Source organism: Corvus kubaryi, unplaced genomic scaffold, assembly GCF_017639235.1.
Source record: "Corvus kubaryi isolate FWS band 111438036 unplaced genomic scaffold, C.kubaryi_AGA036_p1.0 65061, whole genome shotgun sequence".
NCBI classification, from domain to species: domain Eukaryota; kingdom Metazoa; phylum Chordata; class Aves; order Passeriformes; family Corvidae; genus Corvus; species Corvus kubaryi.
In genome coordinates, this window is record NW_024581734.1 from 1 (window position 1) to 18,922 (window position 18,922).

The 18,922-nt window shown below is 53.5% G+C and overlaps 1 protein-coding gene across 1 annotated transcript; it reads right to left on the reverse strand.

Moving 5' to 3' along the window:
• Nucleotides 1-1,339: 1,339 nt before the first annotated feature.
• LOC121672960 (RNA demethylase ALKBH5-like) lies at nucleotides 1,340-18,802 on the reverse strand. Its single transcript, XM_042045913.1, has 5 exons — nucleotides 18,530-18,802; nucleotides 17,530-18,349; nucleotides 11,433-11,513; nucleotides 6,985-7,140; nucleotides 1,340-5,374 (listed from the first exon to the last, which is right to left on the reverse strand). Exons 2-5 carry the CDS (start codon nucleotides 18,249-18,251, stop codon nucleotides 5,191-5,193), a joined length of 1,143 nt encoding a protein of 380 aa, XP_041901847.1. The 5' UTR covers nucleotides 18,252-18,349; nucleotides 18,530-18,802; the 3' UTR covers nucleotides 1,340-5,190.
• Between the last annotated feature and the right edge of the window lie 120 nt (nucleotides 18,803-18,922).

Below are 18,922 nucleotides of genomic sequence, written 5' to 3' on the forward strand. Positions count from 1 at the left end.
CGCCGAGCCCGGGCAGGCACCGCCGCGGCGGGGGCGGGGCGGAACCCTGATGGACAGCTCCGCCCGCCAATCACCGCGCGGCAACGCGCGCCGCGCGCCGCGGCCCCGCCTACCCGCGCTGCGCGTGCGCCGCCGCGGATGCCGATGGGATGTGTAGTCGTCCAACTCGACGCTTTCTGCGCTGGATTTATTTATATTATTTTTTAAATCTTTTCCTTTCGGTTTTTTTCCTCCCCGTGGGCCTGGTGGGGGACAGCGAGGGCACCTCCAGCCTGGTCATCGTGGTCACAAAGCCCCCACAAACATGGGGTGTCGTGGATTTAGGGTCTCATCATGTGCCCCACAGCCATGGGGTGCATCAACATGGCGGCGCCCCGGCTACTAGGCCTGGGGCATCCTGCCGGCTCCCAGAATTAGCATTCGAGCCTCATTCCCGGCTGGCGACTCATTATTCCCGCCAGGGCACCGGCAATTTTGTTTCCCACTTCCCCCACGGCATCATCCCAAGGTGGGAGGGGGAGCAACCTGCCCTGCACCCAGTTTTGGGGTGAGTCACCCCGGGCAGGGCATGGCTTCCCCTCCCTGCTGACTAACCCCGGCCCCGGGGAGATGCGGCACTGGGGTGACGCAGGGTTTTGGGGCGGAAAACAGACCAGGGGCGAGCGGGGAAGGAGGCCCTGGTGATGGGCTGTGGGCTCATGGATGGATGGAGGGGCCTGAACCACAGGCACAGACCCCGGGGACTGAGGGTGGGGAGGCTGGCGCCAGATGTGGGTCATTGCCCTGAGGAGGGAGAAAAGGAGGAAGAATTCAGAAGAGGAAAGGGGAGAAAAGAGGGGAGAGAGAAGGGGGTGGTGAAAAGGGGAGGAGAGGAGAGGAGAAGAGAGGAGAGGAGAGGAGAAGAGAAGAGAAGAGAAGAGAGGAGAGGAGAGGAGAGGAGAGGAGAGGAGAGGAGAGGAGAGGAGAGGAGAGGAGCGGAGAGGAAGAAACAAGGCCACACATGAGACCAGCAGACCCCATCCATCCCTTCTCTGGCACCTCACAACCATCCCACCATCTCCCTCTTGCAAGAAGGGGGCACAAGGAGTGTGAGGGGCTCCACACGAGGCCAAAGCACAGGGTGCTGGCAGGAGAAGGAGGAGGAGGAAGGCAGAGATCCGTGTCCCTGCTTTCTAGGACAGCGCAGGAGGCACAGCCACCGCATTTGGCCGCCTGTCCCCGGGGAGCCGGTGACTCCCTTTATTTAGAACCAGTTCCCTGCTCCCAACCACCTCGTTCCTGCCAGGGGGAGTCGAGGCACATCCCAGCCCCCAGTACCACCACACAGCCAGGCAGAGCAATGCTTTCTGCTTTTATTCAATTAATGCAGCAATCTATACAAGAAAAAAAAAAAAAATGAAACCATGAAATTCCAAACCCTGACAGTGAAGAACCAAATTCTTCCTAAGAATCAACCGGAATTAAAAGATTCCCCCACGTCAGACTGTACATAAAATAATCTCTGCCCCATTTACAGCGTTTCACACAGTACTTCTCGTATCTCAAACTTCAGAACTGTACAACTTTGTTACAAACCACGCTTTTTCCTAGGAAAAGCTCACGGAAAAAAATATTGCCACTTCTTTATTTATTTATTTTTATTTCTATTGGTAACAACAAAAAAAAATTAGAATATTTTAAAAAACAAAAATTAAAGTCAGCCAGAACTTCTAAGTGCGGGCAGGGGAAGGAGCAGAGACATTTCTCAGCCGAATGTTTCTCCTCCCAACGGGGAAAGGGACCACTTTTAGCAGGTAAAAATCTCTTTGCTGCTGGTGGGGGTCCAGACCCCAGCCCCCCCCGAGCCCACCTCAAAGCCTGGCAGCTGTTTTGATCCATGGGCTTGGAAAATTCTACCACTGACCCTTCTCGAGATACGGTAACAGTAACAAACCCCAATTCCTCCTGTTCTTTGAGGAAAAGCAGGGATGATCCCCACCTTCCTTCCCCTTCCTTAGGAAAGACAGTTCTCCTGGTCTGGGCTGTGGGTCTGGGCTGTGGATTGTCACACTGGATGTAGCTCCCAGTTTGGGGCTGAGCACGAACACACTGTGGGTGGATGGAGAGGTTGGACCACACAACTGGATCAGACACAGGACAAAGCCAACGGGGTCAGGGCTGTGCATGAGCTCAGCCCAGGGAGCAGACAGGATAAGTTTTGCCTCCAAACTGGAGCTCACCCCGCTCCCTGCTCAGCACCTGCCCCATGCCACCAGCCTGACCTGATGCCTGTGTGCAGCCCAGCAGAGAAAACCAGGAATTCCGAGCCACAGTTTCACCAGACATGTTACAGGAAGGATCCAGACCTCTGGATCTGTGTGAAAAATGTCTTCTAGTTTCGAATCCAGGTTCCACTCCGATGTTGTTCAGTGCAAAAGAGTTAAAAAACCATGTTATCTACACATATACATCCATGTCTATAGAAAATGTCTGTACAAGTGGGAAGATGGCCCTGCCTGCACGCTGGGGACTCCTCTCCTGAGGGATGCTGCAGGTTCTGCCCACTTGCATCCTGCTCCCTCTCTCCACAGTGTCAAGCCCCAAACAGTCAGGTTAAAAATCAAGAGGAGACTGTGGCTGGAGAGGGGCTCCACCTGTCCCCCCAGCCACGGCTGCCAGCTCTGACCCACTGCATGGATGGGAGGAGGGAAGGAGGGGAAGCTCCCGAGCAGGACATGCAGGAATACCAAAACAACCTGGAAAAGGATACTTGCACACGTACAGACTGCACAAGGACCAGGATGAGGTGATGGCTGGGACCAGGCTAGAGGTAAGCCCTCAGGATGTCCAGAGACACAGCCAGCACCTCATCCAACAGGAGTCCTGCTCTGGGAAGGAGCTGTGGAAAGGCCGGCTGCTCCAGCTTCAGTTTGAGTTGACACCAGGGTAGAGCATCCGTATTAGAGAGGCAGGGATAAAACTGGGAGCCAGGAGGGGAGAGCCGAGACCTCTGGCAGTGCCCCCTGTCACCGTCTGCACCCACAGCAGAGCCTGGCACCATGATAGGCACGGGGCATGGTCAAGATGGATCCAGAAAGACAAAGCCATCAGGAGGAGAAGGGATCTCTGCTCCCTGCGTGCAGTTTTGCTGTCGGGGAATGCCAAGCTTTCCAAAACAAGGGGTTTTTAGCCAAGAGCTGGCCTGGATTCACAGCAGAAAGCTGGGAGGGTGAGGAACATCACTTCAAATGCTACATGTGGTCTGAAAACGGCATTTTCAAGGTTTCACAAGCAGCAGAAGCACAAACTTTTGGATCTCTGGACTGACAAGACACATTCCTTTGGAGGCTGTGCCTCAGCACGGAGCCAGTGGGGGCCCTCACCAGGAAAACAATTCGATAATCAGAGACAGGCACTGGGGACCTCAGCAACACCCCCACAGGTCAGCACTGTGCTGAAGGTGATGGCAACATCCTCTGAGCTCATGTGACAAGATCCAGCCTGAGCAGAACCCCAACACCAGGCGAAAATCAGCGGGGAAGGAAAAGGACAGTGGGACCCAGACGTCAGCAAATGTCCTCGATCAGCACTGCAGGGAACAATGCCTGGGTGGTTGTTTTAGACCAGGAGCCCCTCAAGACAGCAGCAAATAAGTTTCAAAATATATTACATCTTTTTATTGCCAAGCGTGCAGACCATGAAGTGTGTGGGGGACACGACACTAAGAAAAACTACAATTGGAGGGAGGGCAAAGCAGTAAAAATTTAAAAATAAGACTACTCCTTACAACTGCCAACACTTCGGTTCAAAGAATCAACTGGAGGAAGTTTTCCTTAAAAATACAGCTCTAAATATGGCATTGGGCCCCAAACTCTGCAAACACCAAGGCTTTGGTCTGGGCTAACACAAACCAGGTGGGAGAAGAGGATGATGATGGCAGATGTTCTAACACAACTCCACAGGGCTGAATGCCTGATTCTTCTCAGCATTTCTTGTAGCAACCAGAAAACTCCCTACCCCAGGAACACAGGCAGGAATAAGCCAGGAGAAAGCAGGCAACTTCAGTGCTGGATGCACTGAACTGGGGCCAAACTCGACCCCTGCAGTGTCCCTGCTCCCAGAGCCAGCCTCGGATGGGACAGAGCAGCTCGGCTCCCCCAGGGCCACAGCAGCTCCTGTTCCTGCTCCATCAGAGTGCAGCCAGTCCCTTGGGATGGGACACTGTGCCAGGAATGCTGCACCGACTCAGCTCTCTCCACCTGGAAGGGGCAGTGGAGAACGGCTCTTCTCGGGGGTCCCAAGGCACAAGCCCTCACAAGCACAGCGTTTCCTACTCCTCTTTGCTATCCCCAGCTCTGGGAAGCAGCATGTGCTCAGTGTAATCCCTCACTCGGCAGCCTGAGATTCCAATATGGATCTCGGGACAATGCTGGGCCAGGTTTCCTTCCTCCTCAACTGCAGCATGCCCCCAGTCAGACCAGCACTGAGAAACCAGAGCTCTAGTACATTCTTCTCGGAGAGGGCAGCACAGGGACACAAGGCTGCGAGCCCACGCTGGCTTGGGAAAAGGGGCTGGAAAGGAAACCTACGGCATTTAAAACACTAAAGTGCAATGAAAATGTCCTAAACCCTTTGAAATCGATCGCAGCAAGAGGGGTCTGCAAAGTTTCAAACTTCCAGTTACTGCAGGGCACCCTTGAAACAGACCCGACAACCACCAAGTAAGAACGGACCAAGGAGCCCTTTGGTGAAACAAAGAATATGAGCCCACCATGGAATTTCAGCTCCTGGGGTCAAACATCATATTTAAAACATTTGGAAAGGAAAAGTGTTAAAGCAAAAAAAAAAAAACCCAAACCAAAACAAAAACCAAAAAATACAATTCTTGAATCTTGCACAATGAAACAGTTAAACTTTTTGGTGTTTTCAAAAGAAATCCCAACAGAGAACCTGGCATAATTTTATCTGCTTCCTAAGGGAGAGATGGCCACTTGACCCATGACTCAGGACACCATGGCACTGGACATGTTCCATCCTCACGTATGTCTCAGCATTCCTCCATTCATAAAACCAAATCCTTCCTGTTTACTCTTCAGCCTGAAAGGAAAAACCAAAACTGAAGCTAGATGGAAGATAGCCAGAGGGAGGAGAAAGTTTTCACAGACTGGAGGCCAGATCTCATCAGCTCCATGAGCCTGCAAAGTGCAATCCTCAGTGCCGCCTCATTTTAACTTTCCTGGCGGGGCTGCCATCCTCCTCTTCCTCGTCACAGTCCTCCGTGTACTCGTAAGACCTTCGCCAATAGTTCTCGGAGCTGAAGTTGCTCCGTCTCCTGTGTTTTGGTAAGAGGACCGAGCGCCTGTTCTCCTCCTTATCCATTTCTAGAATCCGTGGCCTATGGAGAGGGAGAAAACAGGAGTGAGAGCACAGCACGAGGGGATCCAGGCGTTCTCCTGGACACTATCTGCAGCTCATTCTCCGTGATAGCTCTGCCTGTTTTCCCACTGCTTTCCCAGCACTGGGTACTTGGCAGAGCAGGAACAGATCACCAAGCTGCACCTCCCAAGGGGAGTTCAGAACTTTGCTATGATGGGCCAGTTCTTTCCCTTCCCAAGGCAAGCTTTGGCCTTTACCTCCATCAGGAACACTTTCAGGCACCTCTTTTTTTACTTGCAGCTTGTGGCCCCAAGAAATATCCCTTGGGCAGAAGGGTCTCTCTCTACTGCAGCAGAATTTAGAACACAGAGCTGAGCTCCTTATGGTGCAGGATCACACCACACCTCCAAAATCCTTTGTCCTCTCAAATACTAGCACAGTGCAATTATTATTTCTGCAGAGCTGCCTCTGATCATTTCATAGCAGGACTGGGCTGGTGGGCTGCACACACCACTTATTTTATCCGAGTGGTTCCTAAGAAATCCCACTATGATATCCACGAGAATTACCTGTTATACTGGACTCTCTGAGGCCAGAGAAAGAGAAAAACATGTTTTTCACACCCATCTGCTGCAGAAACCTATGCAAGCCATCCCCCACAGCCTGATAAGGTCACATCAGGCTGAAAAACAGCTCTGACGGATGTACACATTTGTCCTGCATGATCGCTCCCCTAATCGGACACCAGCCCACTGCGTGCTCCCAGGGAAGCTACATCTGCAGCCCAGCTTCAGATCTTCATCCATCTTCCCAGCCTGCGTCCAGGTGAATGAACACTGCTCACAAACAAACCATCCCCACCCTCCTCCCTCCGGGACAGGTTCAAACAGGGCTGGGACCGCATGGCAGCCAAGCCCTGCGACCAAGTCAACTTTTGGGTTGTACCCATTATGCAGAGAATGCCATCTGGATCCTCAGGAAGCTTTGGAATTGGAATATCCAGGACAGCTGGCAGACTGGCTATCACTCACGGCTATCAATGTGCTCACACCAAGGTGTTTAAGGGAAGCCTTGCTGCAGAGCTCAAGCTTGTCTGAAACCTCAGCAAGGAGCTTCCCTGAAGGTCAGGCTTAAGCATCCACACAGTCTGGTTTCTCACACAAAAATATACACACACAGCTCTGCAATCAAAACAGGCCTGAGAAGCTTCCCAAGAAGTCCTTAACCTTTCCCAGACAGCAAACCCTCACGCTCCCTCCCAGGACTGCTTTCATAATACAGTTTAGCGCAGCTGCACAGGTTGCTTGGCAATAGAGGTCAAAAATGATTAGCTGCAGGGAAACTATTGTTCTGAACGACTGCATTATCAAAAGCCAGCCAAATCTATTGCTTCTTCATTATGCCACTCGCAGGATAAACAATGTAAGCTGCTTACAGCCAGAGCTCAGCCTCCACAAGTCTGGGAGGAACATGTAAAGAGCTCTGATAAAACAGATTTGGGCATTGCAGAAAGCACCTGGAAGGTGCAAATCAGAATGTTTTTAAACATGTTCTGAGGCCAGGAACCTCGGCCATGCACTGATCCAGAGACATCATCCCAAACGTTGCTCTTAGGAGAAATCATCCTACCTGTGGGCAGCATCAGGATCTGCTTTGCGATGGGACCGCTTTGGTTTCAGGATCTGGTCCCGGTTGCTTCCCGACAGGCGGTCAGAGTTATAACCTGGTGGCAACACAGAGCTACTCAGGGATTTTGTTTCCAATCGAGGTGCGTCTAGTCTTGTTCTGCAAATATTTAAAAAGAAGAGAATTTGCAAGGAGTTTCTACAGAATCACTAGTGCTGCAGCAGAACCCTCCATCCCAGCCACACAGCTCGGGAGGAGGGGCAGGAATACCACACTCCACAGCACAACAAGCTGCAGCTTTGTGGTACTAGAAGCTTCACAGAATGGCTTGGGTTGGGAGGGACCTTGAAGATCATCTCATTTCAACCCCCTGGCCCAGGCAAGAACACCTTCCACTAGACCAGAGTGCTCCAAGCCCTGTCCAACCTGGCCTTGGACACTTCCAGGGATGGGGCAGCCACAGCTTCTCTGGGCACCCTGTGCCAGGGCCTCCCCACCCTTACAGGAAAGGATTTTTTCCTTCTATCTAATTTAAACATACTCTCTGTCAGTTTGAAGTTTCCCCTTTATCCTGCCTTGGCTTAGGGACACAGAGTCATGAGGTGAATGCAAAAGGTGCTGGGCTCACTGCAATTCCAGCTCCGGGATACGGAGCAGAGGTGCTGGAGCAGCTGTGAAATCCTATGAAATCACAGCGACTTGGCAATAACTCACAGCTCCAGTTAAGCCACCTGGGTGGGAGATGCCCTGCAAAAGCATCATCACCTGCAACAGTAATAACTGCTTCCACCTGGAAACTCCCTCCTGCCCACGGATCTCCCGGGGTCAGGTGTTCCTCAGCTTGACTAAGAGGTGCAAAGAGTTGAAGTACGAGTCAGGAGAAGGTGTAGCAAACAGAAGCTGCACCACATCCCTTCCAGCAGCTCTGCACACTCAAGCTATGCTGGAGAGCAAGCACAGCTCATTCCAAAGGAGAACTGTCACAGGACTGTAGCCATGCACAGGTGGAGGAGGCAGCAAAAATGAAGGGGGAGAATCTCTGCTTGCTCTCCAGTGCTGAACTTTAGCTCTTGAGGGAGGTTTCCACAGGACAATCCCAATCTAAACTTCCATTAGGAAGCACATCCAGTTGCCAAGCTTCTCTCTGCCATCAGGGAGAGCCTCTTCAGCTAATCAGGGTGATGCCAGACTGGCACAGGCGAAGCTGGGCATGGCAGCCTGAGTTTGCCCAGCATGCTAGAAACAAGGCACACTTCTGCAGGCAGCTGCCAGGCTGAAGCCTGTGCTACTCCACACTGTCATCCTGAATTGTTCTCAGCTCCAGGGCTGGACCCAGTCCAGCCTGAACACCAAAGGCATTGCAGATCCTGCCCCTGACAAGTGAGGTGGTTCAAATACCTCCCAAATACAACTGCAACTGCAGGGCTGCGATTCAAACAAACAAACCAACCCCCAAATACAGTGCAAGGGCAAGGGAACACCAGCCATGCTCCCTCTGGCCAGGTACAAGGAGAGGTGACACTAAAACAGAGAACAATGTACCTACCTAACTTAAATAGAGAAACTATTTATGAGTGGAAGCAGAATGGCAGCAAAAGCTCTCTAAAATGCCTTTCAAGACCTGGTTCAATAGGTCTCATTTCTATATTCACCTCCCACGTTACCTCTCCCAGCATCTCATAAATTGAGAGCACCGTTCCTCCTCTCCTCTGGCTCAAAGCACTTCCAAACCCCGCTGGCTCCCGGCAGCCCTGCGCTCCAATACACAGGAAATGCTGAGTACTGAAGTGTTTATGACCTGCTTGGTAACCACGCTGCTCTGGAGAACCCTGCAAAAGGCCACTGCTCCTCCAGCTCCCACAGCTTTGCTCTCCTGCCACTGTCAGCAAAAACACGCTCGGAGCAGAGGCAAGAACAGAGCCAGACTCCAACGTCTGGGACGCAGCAAGCTCTGGCAGAATTCAGAGCTGAATATCCCAGCTGCAACTGGGATGATCCAACTGATCTGATCAGGAAAGCTCAGGGCTCATCCTCACCACGAAAAAGAGGAAGAGGAGTTTTATGAGGCTGCTGGCTGCTCCCGAGCCTCTCGTGCTCACAGGCCACCAGCGGAAGTAGCTGTTTTCCTGGTTGCATAACGCTCCATTCCAGACAAAGTCGCATGATCCCGGGAATCGGGAATGGCGTTTGTGCAGCGATCCACGGCGCGGGGACGCGGCGCAGGCAAAGGGCACAGCGGCCCCACTGAGCACGCAGGGACACGCAGGGGACACGGGGAGGTGGCCGCCCTCGCCGGGGATAAGCAGCAATTAATAAGCTCTATTTGGCAGCAATCACAGCGCAGCCTTTGGCAAACATTGCTGTGGATTCACCACGGCTGCGGAGGCTACACAGAAATAATTACCAGGGGGTTTATGCTTTGCTCAAGACAAAAATCCTGGTGTGGTTTCATCTGGCCTGTGTGATGGGCAGAGGCACTTCCGCTCTGACACAAAGCAAATCAGGCCCCAAAAATCAGGGGGAGGCAGAAGGACACACTGCTGCAGAGGGGTGGCTGAGCAAACAAAGCCAGTAGAGCTCTGTCCCTTCAGCAGAAATGCACCAGGTCAGCTGGGTACCACCAGGGAGACCTCACTGCTCCTCCCAGGACTTTAAGGGGGCTTATAAAAAACAGAGCAACTTTTTACATGGGGAGATGGTCATAGGACAAGAAGGAACAGTTTTAAACTAAAAGAGGAAGGATTTATATTAGATATTAGAAAGAAATCCTTTACTTGGAGAGTAGTGAGGCACTGGCACAGGCTGCCCAGAAAAGCCGTGGTTGGACAGGGCTCTGAGCAACCTGGTCTAGTGGAAGGCGTCCTTGCCCATGACAGGGGTTGGAACAAGGTGAGGTTTAAGGTCCCTTCTCGCCCAGATGCATTTTGAGGGCAGCCAGGCTTGACTGAAACAATCCAACACCCTCAGCTTTACCAAAGCTGAACAAAGCAAGAGGCAGAGCCAGTTTAAACAGGTGTGTTCAATATCTGCACCAGTTTGGGCAGCTTTAGCTTATTTAGCTGTCTTTTCCAGGGAACTGCTCCACAACCTAGGACAGGCAGCTTCTCTTTCCCAAAATCCAACCAAAGCAGCTGTAAGATTTGGAGGTGCCTCCTTGTCAGCACTTGTGCTGCTTTTCCCTGGTTGCTCCAACACCATGAGCACAACAGCTCTAAGTTCTTATCACAACCTCTCGCCCCAAACCTCACGTGGCCATACCCAGCTGTGGGGTGGTTTGGCTACAGCCTGCCTTTCATCCCACTCTGTCTCCTGCCACATCTCATCCTGCCTACCGGGGTCTGGGCTGATTTTGCCAGGCTAATGCCTCAGGGCTGCTGTTTTTCCTGCCTTCATTCCATGGGTTTCTCTAACCAGATGTCCAACTCCACTCCACTGGCGTTATGCCATATCCTCATAATGTTGCCAGACTTGTTTTGAAACCAACTAAGCCATCCAAAAGCTCATCCAGTGTGAATCCAGACCGCTTGCCTGTGAGCCTTATGCCAGCCTGAGCCACAACCACAGCCCTGCCACCAATGCCCACATTTTTGGCTGGGTTTACAGGACTCAAAGTTGTGTATTTTCATTTACAAAGATGCTTCTTGACAGCAGAATTACTGCTAACACCTTCCAAGGCACAGTCAGCAGGGGTCAATGTGTGGCAGTCATGTTTTTCAGTCTCCCAGTAGAAGGAACTGATGAGAGAGGACATTTCTAGGCAGAAAAGAAGGTTTTACCGAGGGACTTTGGGGTGGGGTTGGTTTACTCTGTCTCCATTTTCTTAAGAGCTTTAGGAACAAGCACTGATCGAGAGTGCTCTTCTAGAACAGGAAGCCTATTTCTAAAACAGCTTATGGAGCTTGGCTTCCCAACACAGACTCAAAGGACGAGTTCTGTAACGAGCATTGAACTATCTACGTTTCCTTCCAAAGCCAGTGTCTTCCTCTCTCCCCAGCAAACAAAAGCCATGATACCAAGGAAACTTTATCTGCTTTACAGGACATTCTTCATCACAAGCATCAGCTTCAAAAGACCATCCAGGCAACTCACACATGTGGGTATTACATGACCAGACACCTGAACACACAGCCCAAAACAAGAGTTTGAAATCATAGCTGTTTGGAGCTGGGCAGCCAAGGAAAGCCAGGTGTTTGGGCACCAGCAGGGCTTGCAATCCCAGACATTACGATGAAGTGCTGCTGCACAGAGCCAAGAAGTGATTAACCCTGAGGAACACGTTCCAGCCACTTCCACTGCCGGGTACGGCAAGACACAAGCGAGCGTCAGAGTGACACCTAATCAAGGTGTAAGATCAAGCCAGCAAATTAACGAGCAAGGCAGTTTTCAAGTGTTTAAGCATCATGACACCACATCCACGTTTATCTTGCTGTCTGGAGGGCTTCAACACTTACTTCCGGAGGATGATGACAGCTCTCCTCTCCTTGATGTCCTGTGGTCGAATGCAGTGTGTGATTTCGTCAGCCGCATACCCACTGACAACAGAAACAAAAAGCCATCGTCAGGGAGATGCCAGGCAGGAGCAGAAAGTGGTTTCCAGTCTCAACAACTCAGTTTGGCCAGTAGTTCCTAACTTCCACCAGGAATTCCTCCTGCAAACACCACCCCCCAGGCACACAGGAGCTAGATTTACAAGAAGGAACCAACATTGGGAAAGAATAAGGAGAGTCAAGGGGTTTGGAGAGGTTTTGTGATTCAATTCTTCAGCATACCCCAGAGGAAACTGCCACCTGCTCCAGTACTGTGAAATAAAACATGTAGAAATGTAGAACCGTAGATTCGGACAATTAATTTATGAAGAAATTAGAAAGCAACAGGGGAAAAAAATGAGCACATTCCTCCAAAACATCATCTCAAACATGCCTGTGAGAAAAGCCATCTCTCATGGCTCAGATGTGCAGCACACCCAGACCCAAACATGCAACAGATCAAGGAGGTTTTTTAGTCACAGAGGGGCACAGTGCTGGTAAGAGCTGAGCCTCTCAGTGCCTTCCCCTGGGCACAGACACCTCACCACCCTCCCCATCACATGGCACATTCTCAGCCACCGTACAAACATCACCAACCCTAACCCAGTATACATGGCGTAACCTTCAAATTCAGACCTGCAAGCCAAGCTGCAATCCCCTAAAACCTCCCTATAACAGGGTGAAACAGCTCCCTGGGTGGAGGAAAAGCCCAGGCTCAAGCAGTAGCTGCTATCAGCAGGAGTGTTTCACCGTGTGAGATGACTCCAGATACTCCACATTTTCAGCAGGCTGGAGAAAAGCCACGGCCAAGGACAGCCCCAGCTTCCCACAACACACTGGAGCATTTCCACATGGCTGCTTCTGTTTCCAGCAGGACTCCTGGGCCCAGCACAGCAGGTAAAATCACGGAGGGTCCGTGGAGAGTGGCCACCACACCTGTGGGGTGCACCCTGCTGGGAGCACATCCCGTCACTCCAAGGGTGCGAGCCAGCAGATCCCAGCGGTGGGGCCTGCCCTCTACCTGCCGTTTGGAGAGTGTCAGCTCACACAGAGCCTTCTGGACGCCAGTGTGGGGAAAAGAGACACTGAACACCTTCAGAGCCTCCTGAAACACCTGACAAGGGCAGGAACACCTTGGAAGGCACTTGGGTGAAGGCTGCTCAAGCCTGCACACCCAGCCTGAAGCAGGAACCACCAGGCCCAGTGTCGCCACAAGGCTTTTCCATGCTGCTGCTGGCATGCTAGGGTCAGGGGCTGGCAGGTGATTCAGGACACTCCAAGCAGAAAACAGCTCACACATGCAAGTCTTCTCCGGGGACAGGACCGGGCTTCCTTGATCTGGTTAGATAACCCACCCACTCACCCAGAAACACACACCTCCTCACACACAGATTTCCTGCTCTGGGAGGACAGCTGAAAGTCTAAGACCAGTTAAAGCAGGGGTGATGTCCATCCCCACCATCCTCCAGGCATTGCAGAACACGACAGCATTATGCCAAGGGGCTTATGATGATGCTCTATTATGTTCTAGGAATCTCTGCGTCAAGCTCCAGTGAATTCATGAATATCACCCACGTTAACATTCAACTCAGCATCCTCAGCAGCATCCTGAACACCAGGGAAAGGTCTGCTTCCAGACCTGCACTCTCCATCATGAGATTTTGTCCTGGACACTCATTTTCACTCCTTTCTGAGGCAGGAACCCCCTTTTCAGATCACTTTCAGAGTGGCACCAAGAAGCCTGGGGTCCCAGATGCACATGGGCAGCATCAAACAACAGCCCCACCACTCCAGTCTGAGGCCCAAAGGGGGACACACCAGTCTGCCAAACTGGTGCGGGAAAACTCTGCTTGCACTATATCATATACAGCGATGGTGTGTCTCTGCACAGGCAGAGAAATGGAAGAAAAAGAATATTTGGTTGTGTCATACTCGTGCTGCCTCGTGCCAGCATGAACTTCTCACCCACTGCCTGGCCTTGCACACCCTGAGGCAGACCCTGAAGAAAAACACCCATAATGATATCATGGGTCTACCCACAGGTTTCTTGCCCAGAGAACAAACCTAAAGCAACTTGGAAAGGAAAATCATAAATTCCTGCCCATGAGAACACCTGAGTGTGACATCTCCATCCCAGAGCGTTTTCCAGAAGAACAGGGGAAGTGTTGATGTCTTCCACACACACTACCCCAAAACCAAAGCCCAACTCCAAACTAAGGTGTCAAACCTTACACCCCCTGAGTCTCTCTTTCCATCCAGAAGAGCTGCTGTTGAGCCAGAATTGATTCACACAGAGATAAAAGTGGATATTTTTGTGCAAACATCCCCAGAAAGGAAGCCTTAAAGTTCTACAGACTCTAACAAGAAAAGCTTGAACAAATCTCTGCCTCATCACCACTGGCACTGGCATGAAACTTCCTCTGCACCAACAGCCTGTTCTGAGGGATCAGGCTATTTTGGAGCAGACAGCTGCAGAGAGATTCCTCCAGCTGGGAAGGAAGGAGGTTCATCCTCCAGCGACTCCAACCTGCTCTGATTATGCTTCCATCAGGCACGCCTTGAGACAACAGGAGGGACACACATCACCGTGTTCCCCTGCCATTACAAACAGCCAGGAGATGACCTGGAGCACTCTCCAGCTGCGGGAGGGAAGCCCGTATGGCACAAGCTCCCGGAACTTGGGAAATGTTACCTGTGCCTTTCATTGCTCCAAGTGCAGCTGCACCATTTCCAACGCTGAGACAACACACCTGGCAGTTTCAGTGCCAAGATTTGCTTCCTGTGACAGCAGCTGCAGGGCAGGGATCTGGCTGGAACCCCCCCATCCCAGCTGGCTCCACACACCCCCTGCTCCCTCCCTTTTTCCCAGCCCCAAGCACTGTCAAAACACACGTTCTGCAGATGAAAGGGCAAATTCCTCCATCACCCTGCCACTGCTTCTATTGGTTGATGCTCAACAAATAACTGTTAAAATAAGAAAAACCCACAAACGTGGTGAGGTTAGCAGCCCCTTCCCAGGGAGGTGATGGGCCACAGGACTGAGATCCAGCAGCACACACTGAGGTGATGCTTCCTCCTGGCCTGGCTGCCACCGGGACAAACCTGCAGGAGCACCCACTTCCCAGGGCTGCGGGAAAAGGGGGGACTGGACGACATCATCTTCTAGATCTCAAAACCTACAAGAGTAAATCTTCCCTGCCAATGTGAAAGGAGAGGGAAAAGAGTCTTGCTGGGAGAGGGAAAGGCTCATTAGCAGGTCACGGGGTGGCTCAGCCTTTGGCTTCTGGCAGAGAGGCACAGCCCAGCCAGGTGAGTTGCTGTTCCACCTAACCTGTCGTTTGAGGTCTGAACATTTTCCAAGGAGTCTGAGGCAGGTTCAGTGCTGGGAAACACCACATCCTGCTTCAGGCCAGGCAAACAAAGTCAAGGAAGGGAAACAGGGAAAGCCCCTCTGCAAAATCCCTTCTGCGTAGGCAGCTATGAAATTAGGAGCAGGAATGGAACAGGGGTAATCTGGGGACAGCCTGAGAGTGCTGTGGGGTCAAAGAGAGGGACCCAACAGCTTCCTTTAGATCCTCACGATTTCTACACAGCACCCAAATGCACGTGGCTACCGCGGCTTCCCCTGAAAGGCTGCATGCCAGGAGCAGCCACTGACCCAGCAGGATTCGAATCCCAGACATTACAGGCATGCCACCTCTATCTGTGCCCGTTCCCTATCTCCAGGGCAACTGCCTCCAGCAACTGTTTACCCAGAGGAGAAAACGTCAAGTTTAGGGAGTTGACTTAATCATGACCAAGGGCTGGATTTGGTGACACACCCCTGAGCATGCTCTGCACCTCTCCTGCTCCTCCTGATTGCTGGGGTTAGATGGGAGACCAGGAGATCTGCTGTGAGGCAAGGAATTGATTCCAGCCAGGATCCTATAAACGCAGAACAGTCACTTTGGCAGAATCTCCCTTAAGTGAGTGCAAAGTACCTGCTAACTGCTGTACCAAATTTGAAATAATCCCTGTTTTAAAGTCTTATTATTTGCTGGAAAGCAGAACATCTGACCATGATCAAGCTGCAGTGGGTGGGTTGGAAAGCAGCCCTTGGATTTGGGGGGAACAGGCATCTTCATTTGATTTGTAGAATTTCTTCAGCCACATTAATAGACTGATAACAGCACCTGAGTGACACTGGCCAACAACAAACACCCCTGGGAGACACCCCACTCCAATGCCATGAGCCCCGAGCCAGCAGCCTCTTCCCAGCAGTTCTGAAGGAAGAACAAGGGTCTGGAAGAAGAAAACATCATTCTCTGGTCCTAGAGCAGAGAAAGCATCTCTCCTTCCTCCCACCATCCTCCACTGCAGATCCTCCTCCACAGTTTTTCAAGAGGCTTTGACTGCAAGACTTGAGGCTGACCCTGCATTAGCAGCTCTGCCAGAATGCTTCCAAGCACGATAAAACTCTCACTGTCCTTAAAAAAAAAAAGGCCTCTGGCTGTAAAAGGAAGGACAACTGCTTATCCAGGCCTGACAGGGAAAGACAGCAGAGGGGTTCGCATCACCAGCAGGAAAATTAGGGTAGAAAGTTTCCCTCCTGATATCTCAGAGAAGTCAGGGAGCACAGCAGCTGCCTTACACCCAGCAGTCTCCATCCCTGGGGATGGAGTTTGCTCTGCAGTAAAAGGATACAGGGCAGGATGGGTCCCCTTGGGTCCCATTTCACAAAATCACCCTGACCTCTGGTCCCCTGCACAGCCCTGTCAAACCACCAGAGTATGAGAAAATGTCCTCAGTGCCGTTCCCGATTCCCTCTGCAGCCTCCCTCATCCCTGGCTAATCCACACAAGTTACCTAACGCTGGGGTACAGCGATGATTAGTTAATGTTTGTGCAGCTTTTCCGAGATAAAAGCTACGTGAGATCTCAGCATTTATTATTGATGCACCAGTCAAGGAGGCCAGGTGTTTGTGGGGGGGAAAAATTCCTTCTCGAACCCTGCAGCGATCAATTTACAACCCAAAGCAAGGGATTGTGTTACCGGCCTGAGAGCCCGGAAAACCAGCCTGGACCTTCACCAGTCTAAAAAAATAACCCCCCGAACAAGGATACAGCTGGTAGCTCAGAGTACTGCTAGCAGAGTCCCGGTGATCCCTGCTCCTGGCAGGGAGCACTCTGACCTTCAGGGACACAAGGGACTGGCAGCCCCCGTGCCAGGCTTTGAGCTGCCCTCCCCAGGAGCTGGACACCAGCGGGATCCGTACACTCCAGCCCTTCCTGTCCCCTTACCTGCCTGTCCCCTCACCTGCCTGCTCCCCTGTCCCAGCCCGTACCGGGAGGCAGTGGGATTAAGAAGCAGGCGTTTCCCAGTGCCAATCCCGGCTTTACTGCCGACCAACTGCGTGACCTTGGGCAGGTCATTCCACCTCCAAGGCTCTTCCTCAACACACATAAAAGTCTTTTCCTGTGCCTGTGACCCGCTGCACTTCCAAGTGACAATCACACGGGGCTCTGCGCTCTGGTCTCCCTATCATCATTGGGCAGGGGAGGGTTCGGCATTCCCAGTTTGCAGACTGGGAAGACGAGGCCATTCACACCTCCTCTCCACGATTAAGGTCAGGTCAGGGAGGCACCGGCCGAGCTAAGAATAGACCCAGGAGCCCCGTCCCTACCAGCTGCTCTGCTCTGACCACTCTTGGGCAAAGGATCCACTTTGTGTCTCAACGTGTTATTTTAACCATTTACAGCAACTACGGCAAAGCTCAGCTCCGCGAGCGGCCACGCTCCCACCAGCACTCGCCTCAAGCCCCGCGGAGAGGGCACCTACCCAAATCCTCACCTACCACGACGGCAGGAACCCCCCCCCCCCCAAATCCCTGCTTCATTCTTTCACCACAGAGAACCCCTGAGTGCCTACAGACGAGGGAGATGGAGCCCGAGGCGCCGTCGGGGCGCGTATCCGTGCGCCTCGTGATCCGCGTTACACAACCGGGCCCCGGCTCGTTAGCGGAGCCTCGGCAACGGAGAGTTACCTGAGCACCGTGACGCTCCCCCTCTTCACGGGCAGGAAGAGAACGGGCTCTGAGACCCTGATGGGTTTGAACTGGAATTTACACCCGAAGCAGAGCGCCGAGTCGCTGAAGAAGGAGACGGAGACGATGGGCCTCTCAAAAATATGGATGGGGTCCACGTGGGAGACAATGCAGCCCCCGGGCTGGTAGTCGTTGATGACGGCACTGTTCACAAAGCCCTCGGGGATCACCCGGTGCTCCACCAGCTTCCCGATCACCAGGTCGTGCACCCACTCGGGGATGGCATCCACCTCCCCCCGCGGGTACAGGCGCTCCTGGCCGGGGCCTCGCCGCTGCAGCTGAGACCCGTAGGTGTAGCCTTCACCGAAAAAATACTTGTTCCGCAGCGGTGCCCGATCCACCGTGTGCTCCTTGTAGAGCCCCTTCTCCGCCCGGGACACCACGTCCTCGATGCGCGCCTCGATTTTGGCGCACTCCTCGGCGCTGAAGAGGCGAAGCTGGCGGATGCCGCTCTTGACTTTCCGAGCTTCCTCCTCCTCCTTCTGCTCCTCGTAGTCGCTGGGCTCGGAGCCGGAGTCCTCCTGGTGCCGCCGCTTGCGGTCGTACGGAGGTTCGGGGGGCTCCCGCGGGAGGCCGCCGCCGCCTCCGCCTTTGTGGCCGTCCCGGTAGGGCATCATGGACTTGAGCTTCTCCCGCAGGTCCGTGTAGCCGCTGCCGGCCATGGCGCGTCCGCAGCCCCCGCCTCTATCGATCCCGGCGCTGCAGGCGGCGGCGGGCGGCGGCGGGGGACGCGCAGCTGCTGTTCATGGCACCCGCCGCCCTGCCAGGAGAGAGAGCCCCGCAGGACGGGGGGGGGAGGTGAGGACGGGATCCCGGTACCGCGCCAGACCCTCTCCCGCCCCCCCCTCCACGGGAGATGGGACCCCCCTCCCGGCGGGCAAAGCTCCCGCCCTCTCCCTCCCTCCCGGCGCAGGGACGGCCTGGCGGACGCCACACTCACGGCTCGGCCCGGGGCGGGCGCGGACAACGCTGCCGGTGCCGGTGCTCACGCGGCGGCAGGGCCTGACACATTCCCAGTGGCGGCCCCGGACGCCCTGGCCGTTTCCACTGCCGCGGCTCTGCCCATGGCGGAGGGGCAACCGGAGGAGATGTGAGGGGTCCCGTGCCGTGCCGAGGGACAGCAGCGGGCGGGGGTCTGGCGCGGCCCTTCCCGCTACGTCACCAGGAGCCGGCCCGACATCCCGGATCACCGCGGGGCCGCCCCGCGCCCCGCCCCGCCGCGCACGCGCCACCACCGCCCCCGGCCCCGCCCCTCTCGCGCACGTACGGACAGAGCGCGCGGCCCGGCCCCACCCCCCGCGCGCACCGACCGGCGCCGTTAACCGGGACCGGG